General features: G+C 36.8%; 2 protein-coding genes across 4 annotated transcripts; one reads left to right on the top strand and one right to left on the bottom strand.

The window, feature by feature from the left end:
- Positions 1 to 338: 338 nt before the first annotated feature.
- On the bottom strand, positions 339 to 8,172 carry LOC113142634 (uncharacterized). 2 transcript variants are annotated; one of them, XM_026327693.1, is made up of 12 exons: positions 7,755 to 8,167; positions 4,525 to 4,629; positions 3,629 to 3,671; positions 3,410 to 3,453; positions 3,293 to 3,326; positions 2,011 to 2,033; positions 1,888 to 1,929; positions 1,716 to 1,749; positions 1,544 to 1,593; positions 1,409 to 1,468; positions 1,155 to 1,217; positions 339 to 587 (listed from the first exon to the last, which is right to left on the bottom strand). In XM_026327693.1, the coding sequence occupies exons 1-12, from the start codon at positions 7,915 to 7,917 to the stop codon at positions 547 to 549; spliced, it is 702 nt and encodes a 233-aa protein (XP_026183478.1). In that variant the 5' UTR covers positions 7,918 to 8,167; the 3' UTR covers positions 339 to 546. The 2 variants fall into 2 exon arrangements, with proteins under 2 accessions (XP_026183478.1, XP_026183479.1); XM_026327694.1 differs by lacking the exons at positions 3,293 to 3,326; positions 3,410 to 3,453 and having other exon boundaries at positions 7,755 to 8,172.
- kctd7 (potassium channel tetramerization domain containing 7) lies at positions 7,856 to 17,693 on the top strand. Of its 2 annotated transcripts, XM_026327692.1 has the most exons (6): positions 7,856 to 7,938; positions 8,752 to 8,900; positions 9,244 to 9,829; positions 11,388 to 11,557; positions 14,455 to 14,633; positions 15,529 to 17,693. In XM_026327692.1, the coding sequence occupies exons 3-6, from the start codon at positions 9,518 to 9,520 to the stop codon at positions 15,903 to 15,905; spliced, it is 1,038 nt and encodes a 345-aa protein (XP_026183477.1). In that variant the 5' UTR covers positions 7,856 to 7,938; positions 8,752 to 8,900; positions 9,244 to 9,517; the 3' UTR covers positions 15,906 to 17,693. The 2 variants fall into 2 exon arrangements, with proteins under 2 accessions (XP_026183477.1, XP_026183476.1); XM_026327691.1 differs by lacking the exon at positions 7,856 to 7,938 and having other exon boundaries at positions 8,381 to 8,900.
- Positions 17,694 to 17,787: the final 94 nt, after the last annotated feature.

Raw genomic sequence — 17,787 nt, 5'->3', positions numbered from 1 at the left:
ATCTTTTTACTTTTTAGCTAATAAGACAAGTAGTTAGTGGTTTCAGCTTCTCAATTCTCATTGTGAATTTGTTTTGGATTAATGGTCTGACAAAAAAAAGACACACCAGACATTCTGCTTGACTATTAATTCATCAGTAATGTTTGATCACTTAAAAAAAAAAAAAAAAAAGTTTAGGATGAATTGCTTGTTTGCAAGTGGCTGATATATTTCCTTCTTAGTACAAGAAGGGTTTCAACAAATTCAACGTTTGAGATCTCACACCCCAAAAGCATCTGAATAAAGGCAAATATTCGAGAATACCATGGAAATACGAAGGTATGTTTTTCATACGAGAGTGCATTATACATGTTTACTGTAGATTTACCACCAGATGGCAGCCTTAGTTTTTACAGATAAAACACAGCCAAGGCACATGAGTATTTATTCACACAGCTGTCCACATCATTTGCACATCACACATAGCTGGAATAAAATAAAATAAAAAAACTTGTGTGTAGGCTGTTGAAATCCTTTTTAAATCCTAATGTTCTCTGGTTGTCCACATCAGGTGCAGTCCCCATTTTCATTCACATAATCTGGCTCATCTGTTAGAAAAAATAGGGGGGATGAATAGTAAATATGTGATCGTTGAGTTGCATAATAAGTTCACGTTCAGTGTAGCAAGTTAGAACAATAGCAGGAAGTGTGTGCGTGCGTGCGCATGTGCGTGTGTTGCCTGTTGCTTGCAGATCATTGGCCTGCTGCCGCCCAGTGCCCATTGGTAAAGGCTTTTGTGAGTGTATAAATTTAAATGCTTTATTAAATCTTTAGGGTTGCAGGTAAAAATGATTTGATATTGGTCCATCTGTTGATTATTTCCTCAAAGTATTAATTTGTAGGTCTAAAAAGTCTTAAAATACTAAAAAGTAGCTATCTCAATTTTCCCACTGGCCAAGGTGACATATTGAAGTCACCTAATTTTTGGTGATCAACAGTCCAAAACCCATAGATATAAGTTTTGCAGCACTGGTTTAAATGTAGGTTTACTTCAGTTCAGGTAGGCTACAAGACATCTTCTACTTGAATAGAATATATGTTTTTATTTTCCAAAAACAAAACATGAAATGTAAATTTTGTGGATTTAATTAACAAATGCTGTTTATGCTACTTACCATCTTCTTGTTCCTGCACAGCTTCATCCAAGAATTGAGCGTTCTCATAGTCATCATCATCATCTGTTTGGTGAAACCACAGTCTGAGTGAGCCGAGCTTTGATTCCTAGTGTTTTGTCCACAGCTTTCAGCATCAGTGTGTAATGAGTTTCTGTCATCTTTCACATTCCCTTAACATATGATCCTCAAAGGAGAAACTTCTTATCTCCACATGAATCAGAATTAACATTTTATAATATAATGTGTGGACATACCTTCAGCTATTGGCAATGATGTGATAATGTTTGCATAGACATCTGGAGTCTGATCAGCATCTAGAAAATAACAATGTATGGGTTTAAGGTTTAAGGTAAAAGTACAAAAGTAGAAGAACATGTAAAAATTCTCACCAGTTAAACTTTTTTCTTCATTCACATACAGTGAATTCGGGAGTGGAGCGCTATAAAACAAAATGCAAATTTATTATAAGTTAGTATAATAAGTTTCCCTTCATGCTTTGATTTTTCTATATATTATTTTATTTTAAATCAGCAGGTGAATGAGAAGAGCTCAAACACTTACACATATGTATGTTCCACATGTGTTCCTACTTGGGCTGGAGCAACACAGAACAGTTTACAATGACACAGCAATGATGCGTTTACATGATGATAAATGTATCGAAATACAACAAAAATAACTGAACATAAATGTTTTTTCTGTTTTTTATTGTGTATTATTTATGCAAACTTACCATCTGAGATATTTTCATAGTCTGACTGATCATCGATTTCAGCTGTAAAACATGGTGGTTAAATATAAACTCTTCTGATAGATTAGCTCACCACTGAAACTTGCAGGAACATGGAGAACTTACCTTGTGGTAATTCTTGAATTTCACTGCAAAAACAAAACATACAAATTCAAATCAGAGCCTTGAGGTTTGACTGCTGTCCTAATACAGCATCATCACCTCTTGTATACCTCTAGACGACACTAACCTTATTTATCATCATCTGAACTTTACAGATAAGAGTTTGTAAATGGGAAAACTGAAACTGTATCGCCATATTAGCAGTGTCCTTCCACACTATAACTGCTTGTTTCATAAAATGTATTCCTCTTTGGGGTATTATGTATTTTATACTATCAAGTTGTACCCTGAGAGAATGTTTATTTATTTGCCTTTGTATATTTCTTAGATATTCTTTACATGCACTCACATTGAGTTTTGCTGTTTATTTAGAAGTTAATAATTTTCTCTTTTTCATTGTTCTGTTGGTTTTTCTGGGAAAAATAATATTTTTTTCGACTCATCATTGTTCACTTCAAAACAGTTTGAATCGATATGGGAAATCGATTTTAATATTTGATTGAATAAAGTCCGCCAGACGCGATCTGTACACATCAGCAAAGGTAAGAATTACCATCTTGCTTTGTTTGTACTCTTGTTAAATACTAAGGAGTTTTTGTCACTGTGATAATTCAATTCAATCTAAATTGGTTTGTACCATTTGAATCGTGAGGTTTTCTGCTTTCAAGCAATATATAGTTTGTGGGACTTTATTCAAAGTAGGCCGACGATCTTTGGAAATAAATTTGGAAAAACAGTTTCTGGCCCGAATACACGCACAGGGGTTTTAACAGCTACCTTAAGTGAGTATAGAAACCTGCATCTTTTTTAAAAAAATTTTTATCGAACCGTCGGCATCCAAACCGAATCGAATAAAGATTCTCAGCCCTAAAAATTACTCTGCTTCACCTCCTTATGCCAAGCTCAGCTAATCACAACCTGACTCTAAGTGAACAGCCATGTATTTGATATTGATCTTCTCATGTCGTGAAAGAAAAAGAAATCAGTAATATTCCTATTCATATACCTTTACACACATTATGTGTACTATTGGAAACATCATATTATCACATCATTATTCAGATCCATTTACTTTTGTAAATGCTCTTTAAATGAGCATTTTTTTTCTTTGCATTTTACCTACCTAAAGATATAATTGAACCTGGATCTGTGTGCTGGATACACAGCCCTGAAACTGACATGACTCTTCTCATGTGCAAAGAAACAATGCAATAACCACTGCAATAACTTCACGCAATATAGATAGTTTAGTGTGATGAGATTTGCTGTAAAGTACTGTACGTACACTGTGGTTGAAGATATCTGATTGGCTCTGGTGACTGAAAAATAAATCGGCACAAATGAGTCAAAAGTGACTGAGTATTAATCCAAGTCTGTAATAGCTGCTGCTGATTTACTTTACCTGTTTTTGATTGTGTCACAGCAAACACACTTCCCTCGCGTTGACTGTCAAAATAGCATTTTAATGTCGAAAGTATTTGAAGTATGTTCTATTACTGAGAATTAAGTTTAACATTTATAGCAAATATAAGCAGAATACAGTGTGACGAACACCAGAACCTGTGGTCACTGTTATCTCTCAACATGACTTGTGAATGGGAAACAAACATTAAATACTCACAATGTCTGCGGGTTGTATACTTGATGCTCCTCATGTATGATCTCTGCAAGAAAGGTGAAAGCAGTGCAACTGTAATGAGTGACAGTTATTGGATATTTAGTTGGAACTGCTTGTAAAGAGCGAAAAACTACAAGCCAGAAAATATTTGGGGCCATCCGGTGTGGTGCACAGAGTAGCTACGAGTAATCACTCTTTAACGCTTTGCTTCAAACAAAGAGCTTGTTGGATCATCAGCGGTTGGTGTGTTTCCATCTACCTGTTTTTATATGCATTTTGAGCAACGTAAAAAATATAAATATAGATATTATAGATAGATATGTATGTATGTATGGAAAAAATAAAAATATAGCCATCTTTGTTTTTTATCTGTCACCTGTGTCACAGATGACCTCAGGCAAGGCAGCAATACCTCATCAGGTGTTTCATATGACTGTACCAAATGATTGTTTTCATTATCAAGATATATGATGTTTTTGTTTTAGTAAAAGAGTATTTGCTTAGTCTTTAAAATGGGATAAAATAGTGGGAAAAGGCCCATCGTTATTACCTGAAGCCAAGTAATCATCAGATTTCTTTTGCTGTCTGGCTAAAAGTGAAAACTAGTTTTTATAGAAATGAAGTGAATATTCATATTTTAGAGGCTGTCCCTAGTGAAGACTTGGCATTTTCAGGCTACACAACTAACCCATTATTAAAAATGTTTCCAATTAATCTTCTGTAAATTGACCTGTGTAGTAAAACGTGGTATCGAAATCAAATTGTGAAAATGCTGAGCTACTTCTTCACTGAGCCTACACCATTTTTCATATGATAATGTTGTGGTAACTAACAGGCGCAAAAAAAAACAGGGCTACATGTGACTTATTCTTCATATGTACCATCTCAAAAACACTTACTAGATTTCCTTCTGCAGCGCAGACAGAGAACAGACACTACACTTAGAGACACCACTGACACAACTGTCAGGACTGCAGCCAGCAGACTGGCGTTTCCAATCATACCTACAAAACACAGAAAAGACAGAAATCACCAATTATATGACCTCACAATAACTTTGCAAGTGGACTGACACAGGTGTACAGACTAAATATTTACCAATCAACTCGGAAGTAATTTTCAGTCATTAAGTGAAGTTGTTAATGAGGACATTACTGGTCAACAGTCAGCAATTACACTTTCCTTCACGGTTGAAATAGATGCTGTTTTCGTGCTAACAAGTATAAGCATATCACAGGATGTGGTTGGCCGAAACAAAACTGAAACATACTGTAGTTTGTACGTTACATCTGAAACTTACATCTACAAGCAAGTCTACAAGTCACTGGAGAGGCATGAAACAGCCCAAAGAACATGTGATAATTATTACAGTATTAGCTAAATGAGCTTAATGCAGACTTATGGTCACTTATATCTATCTGGACTGGTTTATGTTAAACCCACTGTTGAGTTGAAAGCTACATAAAGACTCACTCACATCTTCTTACATCACCGACCTACAGTAAGAGCCCTGTTTCTAGAGTAGTGCTCTGTTGACCCAAAAAGCACTTTCTCACTTCCCTCATTTTTCCACCATGGTCTCTTTTACTAAGCAACTGATTTGGTCAGTGCATGTTTGAAAAGGTTTCATTTAGCCTACCATAAATAACCTGCAAGTTACTTTTAATTCAATAAGTTATTTCACAAAGTAAAAGTCATCTGAGGGTCTTTTTTTTTTTTTTTATTTATTTGCTCATGGAGGTTAGGTGTTATTAACTCATATATTGACACTTAAGTAACATTTAATTATCATATAAGTTTAGGAAAGTGTTTATTTACAGTCACAACACATACAGAAACATTATTATTGAGTGTGGTCAGTGTTATGTATGACTGCAATATTATTGGACTAGACAGGTTTTGTGTTACTTTGGATTTATTGTGTGAGTTTATTATTTGTATATTGAGCATAGATGATATGTGAACCCACTTGATTTAATTATTGTAAAAAGCTACTGTGCTCTCATCATTACATTAGCTAAGAAGGATTTATTAATAAATAGTTCAAGTAAATATTACTAGCCTACTAGCTGTTTCGTGGACAGATGAGAATCAGCCATCCGAACACTGCAGGTTTTCCTCATTCAACTTAACTTTTTTTTTTTTTTTTTCAAGGTTTGTGACGTATTTCTCTCCATGAATTGAATGGGCATTTCAGGTCATTAACATTGTCGTTTTAAAGGTTTGAGGTTTTGGTTTTATGTCATTTAGTGTCTTATTAAAAGTCACTCTTTCCAGTAAGCTGCAATTTTCCATCATATGTCACAGTTCTCTGTCAGACTGTTTTTATGTTAGGCTCTGCAAGACATGGCCAAACCTGTGAAGTCTCATGCCCTTGGTGTGTGCATGTCAGCGTGTGTGTGTGTGTATGTGAGCGTGTGTGCGTTTATGCGTGTGTGCGCGTGTGTGTGTGTGTGTGTGTGCGTGCGTGTGTGTGTGTGTGTGTGTGTGTGTGTGTGTGTGGGTGGGCGGGTGGGTGGGTGTGCGTGCGTGTACGTGTGCGTGTGCGTGTGGGTGTGTGCTTTGTTTACGACATGCTGGCATGAAGTACGTGGGCAACCGCACAGTATCTTTCATCTACAGCTGCTAAGTCCTGTTAGCAACTTTATCACCAGACAGGATGGTCAGCAATGAGCAATTCTGCAAAAACCCAGATTATGTTCAGTGAAAAAGTTTTAAAATTTTAAATCTAAACTATTTGTGCATTGCAATAAGAGCGCGCTAAAGATTAAGGAAAGACTTTGCAACTCCTGGAAACTCCTTGGGTTAAAATTCAATGTTCATGTGAGGGGAAACCCAGTGTGTGAACCTTTGGGAAGAGCATAGGTGTCTTAATAATTCAAATTGCTTTTAAACAGCAGCAAATATATAAAATCTTCTACTTTTACAGTCAGTGTAAGAGACTAGTCTAAGTGGCCATTTTGTCCTTTATTAAGGTAGGCTTTATTGCTGGGATGTAGCTGTGCCCACTTAGTCTATTTAAAACACTGAATTTGTGTACTTTATATTCCTTGGTTAAATCCAATGTTTGCTCTTTAACTTTTACTTTTTAATTACTGTATCTACTTTATTATATTTAATTGTTTTTCAGAAGCCCTCAAGAATATGCCCCACCTGCGTTTCACTGCCTTTATTGCGGGAACGTGACAAATAACAATGGTAATGAGCTTTTTCTATATATTCCTTTTGCTTAATTCTGTGTGCTGTATTTTTTTTTTTTGAGTTTCTTATACTACTGTACCTGAGTTGTTTTACATAATGTACTTTTTTAAAGTTAATTATACTACAAGCACTGGCTCATATTACTTGTTTATTGATACTCTTTATGTAAAACATATTTACTCGACAGTTTGCAATAAAGTTATTTTTATTTCATTGGAAACAGGCGATTAAATCTGAATGTACTGGCACAGAGATGGAAGTACTTCACTGAAAAAAATTTTACTACAAAAGATCCTGTTCTCTTTTACATATGCAAATAGCAGCTGCAAAATGTGCTTTAAGTGTCAAAGTTAAAAAATACTCTTTAGCAATGCACCGGTGTTTCATTGGGTTATTATCACTCATTCACAATGGTACATGTTAACGTGAACAATTCTACTATACTGGGTTATTGAATGTTAATGTTATAAGTAATCTATACTTACTCAGATAAATGTAGAGATGAGCTAAAACCTTATTAATCCCCAAAGGAAAATTCAGAAGAAGGAGTAAAAAGTACATTAAAGTTGAATAGAACAAACTAAAAATTAAGATCAAGTAGAGTAGTGTACTAATTCAGCTACATTCTACCACAGATGGCCCACATAAACATGTTGGCCACCGTAATTATACCTTTGTTTTTCTCTCTGTGGCCTTTGAAAAAACAAAAAAACTAATTTGCTATGCTAACTACAAAAACATTCAATGATTTTCTTATCGCATCAGATTCTGCTTGAACATCTGGTCGGTTACCAACTTCAGATCAAGCACAAAGACCCAAATTTAAGATATTATTAATATCTTTTAAAAGCACACTGCACATTAACATGATACTTCACATGTAAGTTAAAAACATGAGATGTTTTTATCTAATATTTTGGCATTTTACCTTCAGTTGTGTGGCAGCCTTCATTGTTCTGTAGAAGCAGCACAACAGCAGCTTCCTCTTTCAGCAACACCTCCCCACATCCGTCACACTCAAGACACAGAAGACCTCCCGGTAGCATGCATCGACAATCTCCATGCGGTTTGAAGTGGACACAAAAAGTCATACATACTGCTTGTCGTCTTTGGTCTGTTGATGTAAATCATTTTACATTTCTCTCAAGCTACGCTTTCACTGATGTGAACAGTGGTACTGTTCAGCTGTTGTTATATCGCATGTTACATCAGATTAGTTAAAATTAAGTGACATAAAAAATTATAAATTATAAATGTGTGGTTTTTGCTGCAAAAAAGAATTTCATAGAATTAAAAAATCGATTTTGAAGCTCTTCATTTCTTCTACACATAGAAAAGATAAATCCAAATCATAAAAAGTAAAGGAGTATTCTATTCTAATGTTTTTTTTAAATTTTATTTTACTTTATGTAGGCTAATATTTGTGACTACCAATAATAATCTGCAAGACAATGCATAAAGTTAAGGTTTTATAACATATATCAGGTCATCCCAAAAAAAAGCCTGTTTATTCAAACACTGTGATAAGACATTTGTGGTTTGAATTCACTCCTACCATATTTTCCCTTATATGAGGCCTCTTACATTGTATGTAGAAGTACCAAAACATCAGCTACATGAAAGACAAGCAAACATCCAGACTGTACTTGTCATTGTGGCAATTTAGAAACACATCAGCACATTACAGTTTTAAACTACGTACAATCCTCTGGCCTGGATGAAAAAATGTATTTAAGAACGTATAAATTGATCTGTGAATCTAATTTAGACAACTAACCCAGAAAATCCTGCTGCAAAAACACTGAGTCAGTTCCAGAACAAGTGAATTGTAGTTTCATGTATTATTAATGGTTCTATCAAATCTTGTAAAAATGTTGCTAGAGGGGGTATGATCTATGGATTAAAGTTGATTAATCTGCTTGCAGCCATTTCCCTCTCTCTTTAGGGGGTAGCATCGCATCAGGCAGCAGAACCTGCCGGAAACAGTAGAAGAAGACTGTACGCACACGTGTTAAAATATTGTTATAAGTGATGGAGGGAGGTGGACAAGAAGTGAAACATCCTCAACAACTAGGTGAGGCGATCTGCCAACAACGCTTTATTGTATTTTGTTTTAGTATTGTAGAGTTGTTGAATTGGAACTGGTTACTGACTTGCATGTTTTCTTTTATGCTGTAGGAATGTGTAGTCTGCAATTTAAATAAAACAGTGACAGTTTAAAGTTGCAATAATAATGTGTATCATCTACATTACTATTTGTGAATATTTTGCATATCATGCGTCCTTAACGGAACCACTTGTGGAACAGAAGTGTGACCTACATTTAATAAGTGCGTAAGGTTTGCGTAAAGATCAGGCAGAAATTGAACATTTCAATAAAAATCCTTTTTAATTTTGTTTATTTATTTATCCTACAGATAGTTGTCTGGGTGCCTGGGAAAAACACTGGCTGACTGAACGTGATGACGGTGTACACGTGTGACGCCACTGTTACGTATGACGGTACGGGCCCAGTTCAACACTTCCGACTAGTCGTCGCTGACTTCCTGTGGGATGTAAGTGCCCCACTTCCTCGCACGAGCCACACCCTCTGCTCCCGCGCTGTTGTTGTTTTCATTTCACAACAGTCGCGCGCCGTGTGGCTCGTGCCGTCACCCCGGGATTAGTGCAGAGTCCTGGCTCGCCGCGCGCATGCAGCAGAATGGCTCGAGCGGGTCCAACGGCTCTGACGGCTGCAGCAGGGAGCGCCAGGCGCTGTCCTTCAGCCCGCTGCCCGCCGCCACTACACGGGTGAGGCGCTTCATTCAGGAGAGACGGACGCTGCCGCTGCCCAGAGTGATGGTGGTGTTCTCGGCCGCAGGGGACACCGAGAAACCGAGCGATGCCATGTCCAGCTCGGACTCTGCGGAGGACGATCTCCGAAAGCCGGTACCGGCCTCCCCTACACCGAACCTGCCCCTGAGCAAGCCGCTCTGCTCCCCGCTGAGCACACAGGAGCAGGAGGTAGGCCCCGTACAGGACTGTCCAACATGACAATTGTCACTCCAGGACACAAACCACACAAACTAGCACACATGAAAGGCGATAGAAGCTAAATATCCACGTAAACACGAGCTTCACAGCTTAATATAAAGAATTATTCATAACAGCAAATATTCTGATGAAATAAACTACAAATACACAGTAACTTTGAGTCACTGTCATGTGCTTTGTTGCATATGACTATTAATATAATGTTAGGGGATAGATACATAAACAAGGGCTGCATCTACCATTTTCCTTAATGTGCAGGCTATCTACAGGTAACATCAGTTTACAGGGATATATGACAAAAGCAAAGTTTTTTTAAGGAGCTAGAAACAACAGATAATTCATATTTTTTGTTTGAACTAATTGATTTATAATGACTTTAGTGATCAATATGACCACGGTGTCCAGTATACACTATACCTGCTGGAAAACGCTCTTAATGATCAGATCTATGAGATGCATAGATACATGTTACAACAGAAAGTCATTGTTATTTTCAGGCTAAATTAATTATGTTCTTATTGTGATTAGAAGCTCTAATTAAAATATGAAAATTCACTGAATAAAGTAAAAACAGACTTGCATATAGTGCAGTATTTGTAAAGCAAGTTTGGTTAATATTCCTAAAAGTTGTACTTCAATGTAAAAGCTGTTAAGTAGTGTTAACTTGGCATTGAATATATGTATAAAATATTAATATGCAACTTATATAAACATGGTCACAGTAAACAGTACTTGAAACATTATCAGCAGATGAATCTGAAGCAGTTGTTTGGGTTTGGTTGAGCCTGGTAGTCTCTGTCATTGTTGTCTTGCAGTTGTGTCACCTGACTTGTGTTAATGAGCGAGCATGTGAAAGGTCACATCCGCTTCAGGCTTGTACTGTAAGGTGGAGGATTGTCTATGGCTAATTGATTAATAGTCCAGCTCTGATGGCTCTAAACATGGCTACAGTAGAATAATCCTCTTACATATGTGGTCTGACTATAAAGTCATTGCTAATCAGACACGATGGCATTTACCTCGTCACGCAAAATGAATATGCCAACGAGATATTAAATCAGCTTTTACTCTTTGTGTTCTGGTGAGATGCAGTCCATTAAACAGCAATTTAAGAACTATTTATTTTAACAAAGAGATCGGCTTTCTATTTTTACACTGTCTGCATGTACAGGGGCTAGGGGTGCTATATCATTTCTGATTTAATGTAATTTAATTAATAGCCCTGCATAGAACTAGGGCTAGAGCTAGCAATTATTTTCTTGATTAATCTGTTGGTTTTTAAACCATCAGAAAATATTGCTAAATACTGTTCCTATAGCACCGGGTGATGCCATTAAAAATCTTGTTTTGTCCAACCAACAGTCTAAACCTTAATTCTTCAGTGTTATATTTTAATTACCACTGTTAGAATATGTGAAGACAGAATCCATCATAATGCTTATTTAGGCACTTTCTATTGTGTACTTTGACAGAATAAAATACTTTTAGTCTTGATGTTTACATATTAAATTTCCATTCTCATCTGAAGTTTCCAGAGGTTATCTCTTTGAACGTTGGGGGCATGTATTTCACCACTCGCCTGTCCACGCTGCGGCGTTACGAGGACACCATGCTGGCTGCCATGTTCAGCGGACGTCACCACATCCCACGTGATGCAGAAGGACGCTTCTTCATCGATCGGGATGGAACATATTTTGGGTAAGTAGTGCTCTGTGTGACTTGTAGCCCTGCCCTGGATTTTATGTTGAGTCATTGGAGCTACTAAAGAACAACATCGTTATTGTCGTAATGCTTTAATGTGGTTGAAAAGGTGGTCAGGCTGCAGTAATATGCTTTTATGAGTATGACAGAGAGGGTTATGAGAGATGTGTCTGATGTGTTTAGCAGAGAACAATCATTTAGTCCCTAAATAAATCTCTACAATCTGAAAGTGACTTTAAAGCTGCTGAGTTTGAATCATTAGATCCTGACAGGTATCCATGAATTAAGTATTTTATGAAAATAGTTGGTCCTCTGGCTTCTGCTAGTGTTCGATTGATTTTCATATGTTCTGTGTTGCTACCTTTTCCTTACACACACACACACACATATATATATATATATATATATATATATATATACATACATGCCTATGTCAACATGTCTGTAAGATAAAATGATCCTAAAGACATAAATATAGTGAAAATAATAGAATAAACCAAATCTGATCTGAGAACTAGTGTTTGTTGAACTGAAAGTTGGACAACAAGAACTTCTTGTACCTAATGGTGTCTTTTATGTGCATGACTCTAGCGCCTCCCTCAGCTTGTGTTTTGTGTGCAAAGAGTGGCAAAGATAAAGAAGCTTTCTTCTTTATTTTATATTTCTCACCTGGTTGCATTTGGGGCTTCAGTATAGAGTTAGTTAAAGCTACTTATTCTCCACAGTTTGTCTATTCCTAATTTTCTGATTTCCTTACCAAATTATTATACTGAAAATAAAACAATTTCCACCAAATTCTTATTCAATTTTTCCAAAGTTTGCCTTCCTAAGAGGATATAGTCTCTGTGTGGCCCTCTAAACTATGTAGTCAGTAATCTCTGTGAAGGTAGGTTAAAACTCACTTTTTTCATACCGCTGCAAATATGTGCAGTCTCCTGCAGTGTCTCCCTCACACAGGAGGGCAACCAGAGCCATACTGGCATCGTAGTTTAGTAAACTGAAGTGTGGATCTTGGGTTTGAAATTCCCTGGTTGACAAAGAAAACAACAAAGGTGATAATAGCTTTTGGTTCTTTAGTTACATAAAGGTGTTGTTCTGCACTGCGGAGAATTAAAAGGGCAGGAACGTTTTTTTTATTATTTTTTCATTTTTTTAACAAAGCCAGTGGAAACTAACTGAAAAGATGCAGTAAAAAATAATGCTGTGTTGTCCCTATAGCCAAGAACCTCATCACTGCTTACAAAACGTAAGAGAGCTGTAAAATGTTTGTTCACCACTAAGATCCATCAGTCTCAGGACAAACAAGTTGTGTTTAACTGAGGCAAGACTTGTTTAAATTAGCACAGAACAACAAACAGCACAAACCAATTAACATGAAATAGCACAGTGATAAATTAGAAAATGAAGTATTGTACAGAATAGCATTAAATTATACTTTAACTGTAATTGTCAAGAATTACACGAAGAGCATAACTATGAAGTAACAGCAACCATAGTAATTACTTACATGAGACAGCCCAAAGAGAGAAAAGAGTCCACTTTAATTACAACTACAGTCAGTAGAATTTATTTTTTGTTTTTGCATGGGGGGAAAAAATATCAGTACAGTGCCAGGAGCACAACATATAGGCCACCAGAACATATTACACAATTTGAAATAGTCACAATCTTGCAGTAGTGCAAGTGCAAGATGTGAAGTTTAGAAATTAACAGGGAGAATTCAGTGTGCAATAAAAAAACAGTTCTTAAACCAGGTTATTTTGGAGGGCGAGAATCTGTAGCACCTCCCAGAGGGTAGTGGTGGAAAGTTTAATCATCAAAGTGATTAAAATTCATTCTGAGGGGCCATGAAGGTCTGTTTCAGATTTCAGGGCTGGATGCTAGATGAAAAGTGAAGGGTTTACCAAAGCCAATAGGATCCATCCTCTGGAGACCATAGTGTCTGTGCAAAATGTAATAAGATATTTCAGTCTGGACCAAACTGGACAAATGTCCCTAGAGCCGCACCATTAGCATGCCTAAAAATAAAAGTCAAATTGGTTTAAATATAAATGTGATAACAAGCAGAATCAAAATGTATGACTTATGTGAGAAGTGGTTTGGGGTAAGGTCAGCTCTGTATCAATACCCTTGTGTAAGGAGGTGTGTATTGCAGATTTAAATACAAGGAGCCAACAGAATGTGAGATGGAAGAGAAGCCGTTATATAAAGTCATAAAGTATAAAAAGCCTTCAAAGGATGCAGGGCCACTGCGGGTATACAAACGCTCACAAGGAGCCTTCCAGGTTCTGCTGTGGAAGAGGTTTGAAAAAAGGTGAAACATCTTGTGATGATTCGCTAATTTTCGTTGTTCAGTGTAACTGTAAACACGATATCTGTTTTTTTCGGTACTGTTAGATAAAACAGGCAATTTTAAAACATCTTGGGCTCTGGGAAATGGTGACAGATATTGTTTTCACAATTTTTTATCAGAGAATTAAGAATATTTTGGGCAAATTAATTGATTATTGCTGTACAGATTGCAAAGCTATTTCAGGAAATTTCATGATTTGTAATATTGAGCAATATAAATAAAAATAATCATCAGTAGCAGCTCTGAAGATGAGCAAAAACCAGGGCAGCTCACTTAGTCACAATCACCTGTGTACATATATATATATGAGAAGTAATTCATGGCACATTAGTTTGAGGATATTTATTTCTTTTTCACACGATCATTTTTCTAATTATCAGGTAGGACTACTAAAAACCAGTGCACTGCCATTACCTGGTTTTTATCACAGAAAATACAGCCTGCCCTCTTAGCAAAAGCAGTATTGTTTTAAAGTAGGATTTGTCTGATAGGAATTTAGTTTTGTGGGGAAATGTTCTAGTGTGACTGTTTTCATCCAAAGGGACGTCCTGAACTTTCTCAGAGAAGGGGAGCTTCCTCACAGGGACAGAGTGAGAGCTGTGCACAGAGAGGCTCAGTACTACTCCATTGGCCCGCTGCTGGACAGCCTGGAGGACATTCAGCCGCTCACAGGAGAAAAAGTTAGACAAGCTTTCCTTGATCTGCTGCCGTACTACAAAGGTAACTGGAGTCTGTCTCCCTCGCTGAAATAAGCATGGTTCATAGACTATGAGAAATACATCATCTAAATGTGACATGAGCATCAAAGCTTCATTTAACCTCTAAGCTGTTAACAGTTGGTAAATCTGCAGCAAAAGTGCTGAATTAGCTATTAGATGTTTTTATATGCAGTCTAGCTACTGATGTATATACATGAGGTCACGAGGTCCTACTGAATCTGAAAATGTGTATCGTATTTGTGTATTCATATTTGTAACTCTGAGAAGAAGCACAGTTTTGATGTAAATCTGTGGCTCAGTGTTTTAAAGTACCTTAATTGCTTCCACAAGCTCTGAGTCAGCTGCTGTTTCGAGCACTGACGTTGTAGGTGAACAGGCCAGATCAGAGGCCAAACTCTTAACCAACTTCCCATTGTTTGTAAAACACCTGCCTGTACCCGACACAGTATCTTTCCCTCCTACCTGTATTCCACCCCTCCAAACTCTGCTGTTCTTTACAGTTTGTTACATCATTGCAATGACACATTGCAAACCAGCAGAGTACACACATACTGTGCATTTTAGCACTAACTGAAAATCTGTGTACTTTACCAGGATTACTACTTACTGAGAAATATGATCTTGCTTCTTTAGCTGTTGTCTGATATTTGCATACGTAGTCCAAGTAAGCTTGTAATTTATTTATGCGTATGAACAGCAGGAATCATTGCAGCAAGGTAAAACTTTAAATGTTCATACTGTGTGGGCATCTAACAAGAGACTTCTAAGTCGAGCTTTAATGTTGCTCTGATGTAGTAGTAGTAGTAGTAGTAAAAACATACTTTGTTGAACACATGAAGCGAGTATTTTCTAAATATTTTTGAAATTCCACTAATAAATGTTACTTTTCATTTCAGACAATCTGGAGCGTATTGTGGAGATTGCCAAACTGAGGGCCATGCAGAAAAAGGCACGATTTGCCAAGTTGAAGATCTGTGTCTACAAGGAGGAGATGCCTATCACGCCGTATGAGCGCCCTCTTTTTAACTCTTTGCGCTTTGAACGCTCAGACAGCGAGGCTAAGCTCTTCGAGCATCACTGCGAGGTGGACGTTTCCTTTGGACCTTGGGAGGCAGTGGCGGACGTTTATGACCTGCTGCACTGCATCGTCAGTGACCTGGCCGATCGCGGCATCGCTGCCGAGCAGCAGTGCATCGGTGTCTGTGACAAGCACCTTATCAACCATTACTACTGCAAGAGGCCCATCTATGAGTTTAAGATAACATGGTGGTGAAGTTGAAGGGAGACAGACGGTTGTGCCTGTTTGGACCAAAAAGCAAAAGGATGGATATTCTATTTTTACTATAATTCGGCCGATATTGGTTTTTGTATTAAAGTTGCCAATATTTTGTGCTGATGTCTTAAAATATGACCCTTTAAATTACTCTCCAACATTTAGGTATTTTGTTTCCCCAATATATTTTTCTTTCTCTGTGCCATTATAGAGAGAGGTATTTCTGTAATTTAGCTTGCCCACAGTAACACAATGGTGATATGATAATATATAAAATATTCAAAATTAGTTTTTTTTTTTGGTTAGTTTTTTTTTCACTCCACTGGTTTGGTTTCTTAGCTTGCTACAGTGTACAGCCCATCATTTGTTATTAATAGGTAATGGTGGAGGTGAAACAAAATTAACTTTTAATCACAAGGGGCAGAAACACTCCTGTTGAACCTTTTATTAAGATAGTGTTTGAAGGTTTAATTTAGGGCGTATTTCAGACATATTTCTATTTTCTTCACCAGTGTTTTCATCGTGTGTTCAGGGACAGTGCATTTTGTGATTATAAGTCCAGTTACAACTTTACTTTTTAATGCAGTGGAAAAACTTTTTGTTGACATTAGTTTCCCTAAGCTACAGGTCAAACCACACTAACTGTAGCTGTAGCATATTTTTTTGTTCATGCATCCGACTTTTTATTTGTAAGATAATGGATTTTCTTATGTTTCAAAAGTTACACAGTCCTGCACATAACCTTGACCCAAAGTATCTTTTTGAGCTTTAAGTTTTTTTTCTTCCACCTTGCTTATATATCTTCAGTGTCCGTGTTGGACTGTGAGACCCCAGAGGTACCTGAATCACTAGCAGCACTGTGGCTAAACATAACCGGTACAACTTCAACAGACTGACATGCTGCCCTCAGTGAGCAGCCAGAGTGGACAAGGTGCAAACTGAGTAAAAATCCGCCGCATCGGAAGTGGGAGTCTCATAAAAGCTAATTCTTCTCATTGTCTAGTAATATTCTTGATGTGTTTATTATTATTTGCAGCATATTTATTTATTCCTAATAAGTTAATTCTAACTGAAAACATAACCTTGTAGTAAATATTGAATATTGTAAGTAACCTTAAGTCATCTGTATTTTTAGTACTAAGTTTTGTTTCAGATGAACTGTGAACCTGTTTCTCTTGGATAAGCAGTATAGTGTATATTATGCAACCTCCTGAGGAGTGTGTTTTTTCAGCTTTGAGAAAGGTTAGATGGTGTCCATTTAGTCTTACAGTCAGTCTGTTTTACTTGTTTATGGATTATCATGAGATAACTCGTCGTAGGGGATTGAAAGTAACTACCAACTTCAAGCTATTTCATGTCAACTTCCATTCCACTTTTCAACAATATTCACTTATTGAAGGCCGATATGACGCATTCATGCAAAGATAAATGAGCATCTGCTAATGTACTTGATAATACTTGTGACTGTAACCAAGATTGCTTTTTTTTTTTTACCTCAGGTGAAAGCAAGATAACAGCTCTAGCAAAGGCCTCAGTTCATTTATGTGCAGAGCTGACAGACGGTTATTGTTTACTTTGTTGATGCACTTCTTACAGATAATGCAGGAGACAGGCTACATTCTCCCTAATCTTGATTTACACTGTTATGTTTGCAGTGTTTTGAATGTTATGTCACTTTCTGTTAGCTTCTAGGAAGCTAGGACTTTGGGCATTTACTTTCTAGTCAAAAAGCAATGTCTGCTTTTTTTTTTTTTGTGGTCAAATTCAAAATAAATGCTAAACATGTCACTCTGGTTTGTGAAATGATGTAGATGCTGAATTATTTCATTAATCATTAACATTAAGGAAACTGCCCAGTTAAATTTAGTTGGAATTTTTTAAA

The sequence above is a fragment of the Mastacembelus armatus genome, chromosome 14 (assembly GCF_900324485.2).
Source record: "Mastacembelus armatus chromosome 14, fMasArm1.2, whole genome shotgun sequence".
In the NCBI taxonomy this organism is placed as follows: Eukaryota; Metazoa; Chordata; class Actinopteri; order Synbranchiformes; family Mastacembelidae; genus Mastacembelus; species Mastacembelus armatus.
This window is presented reverse-complemented; position numbering and strand designations above follow the sequence as displayed.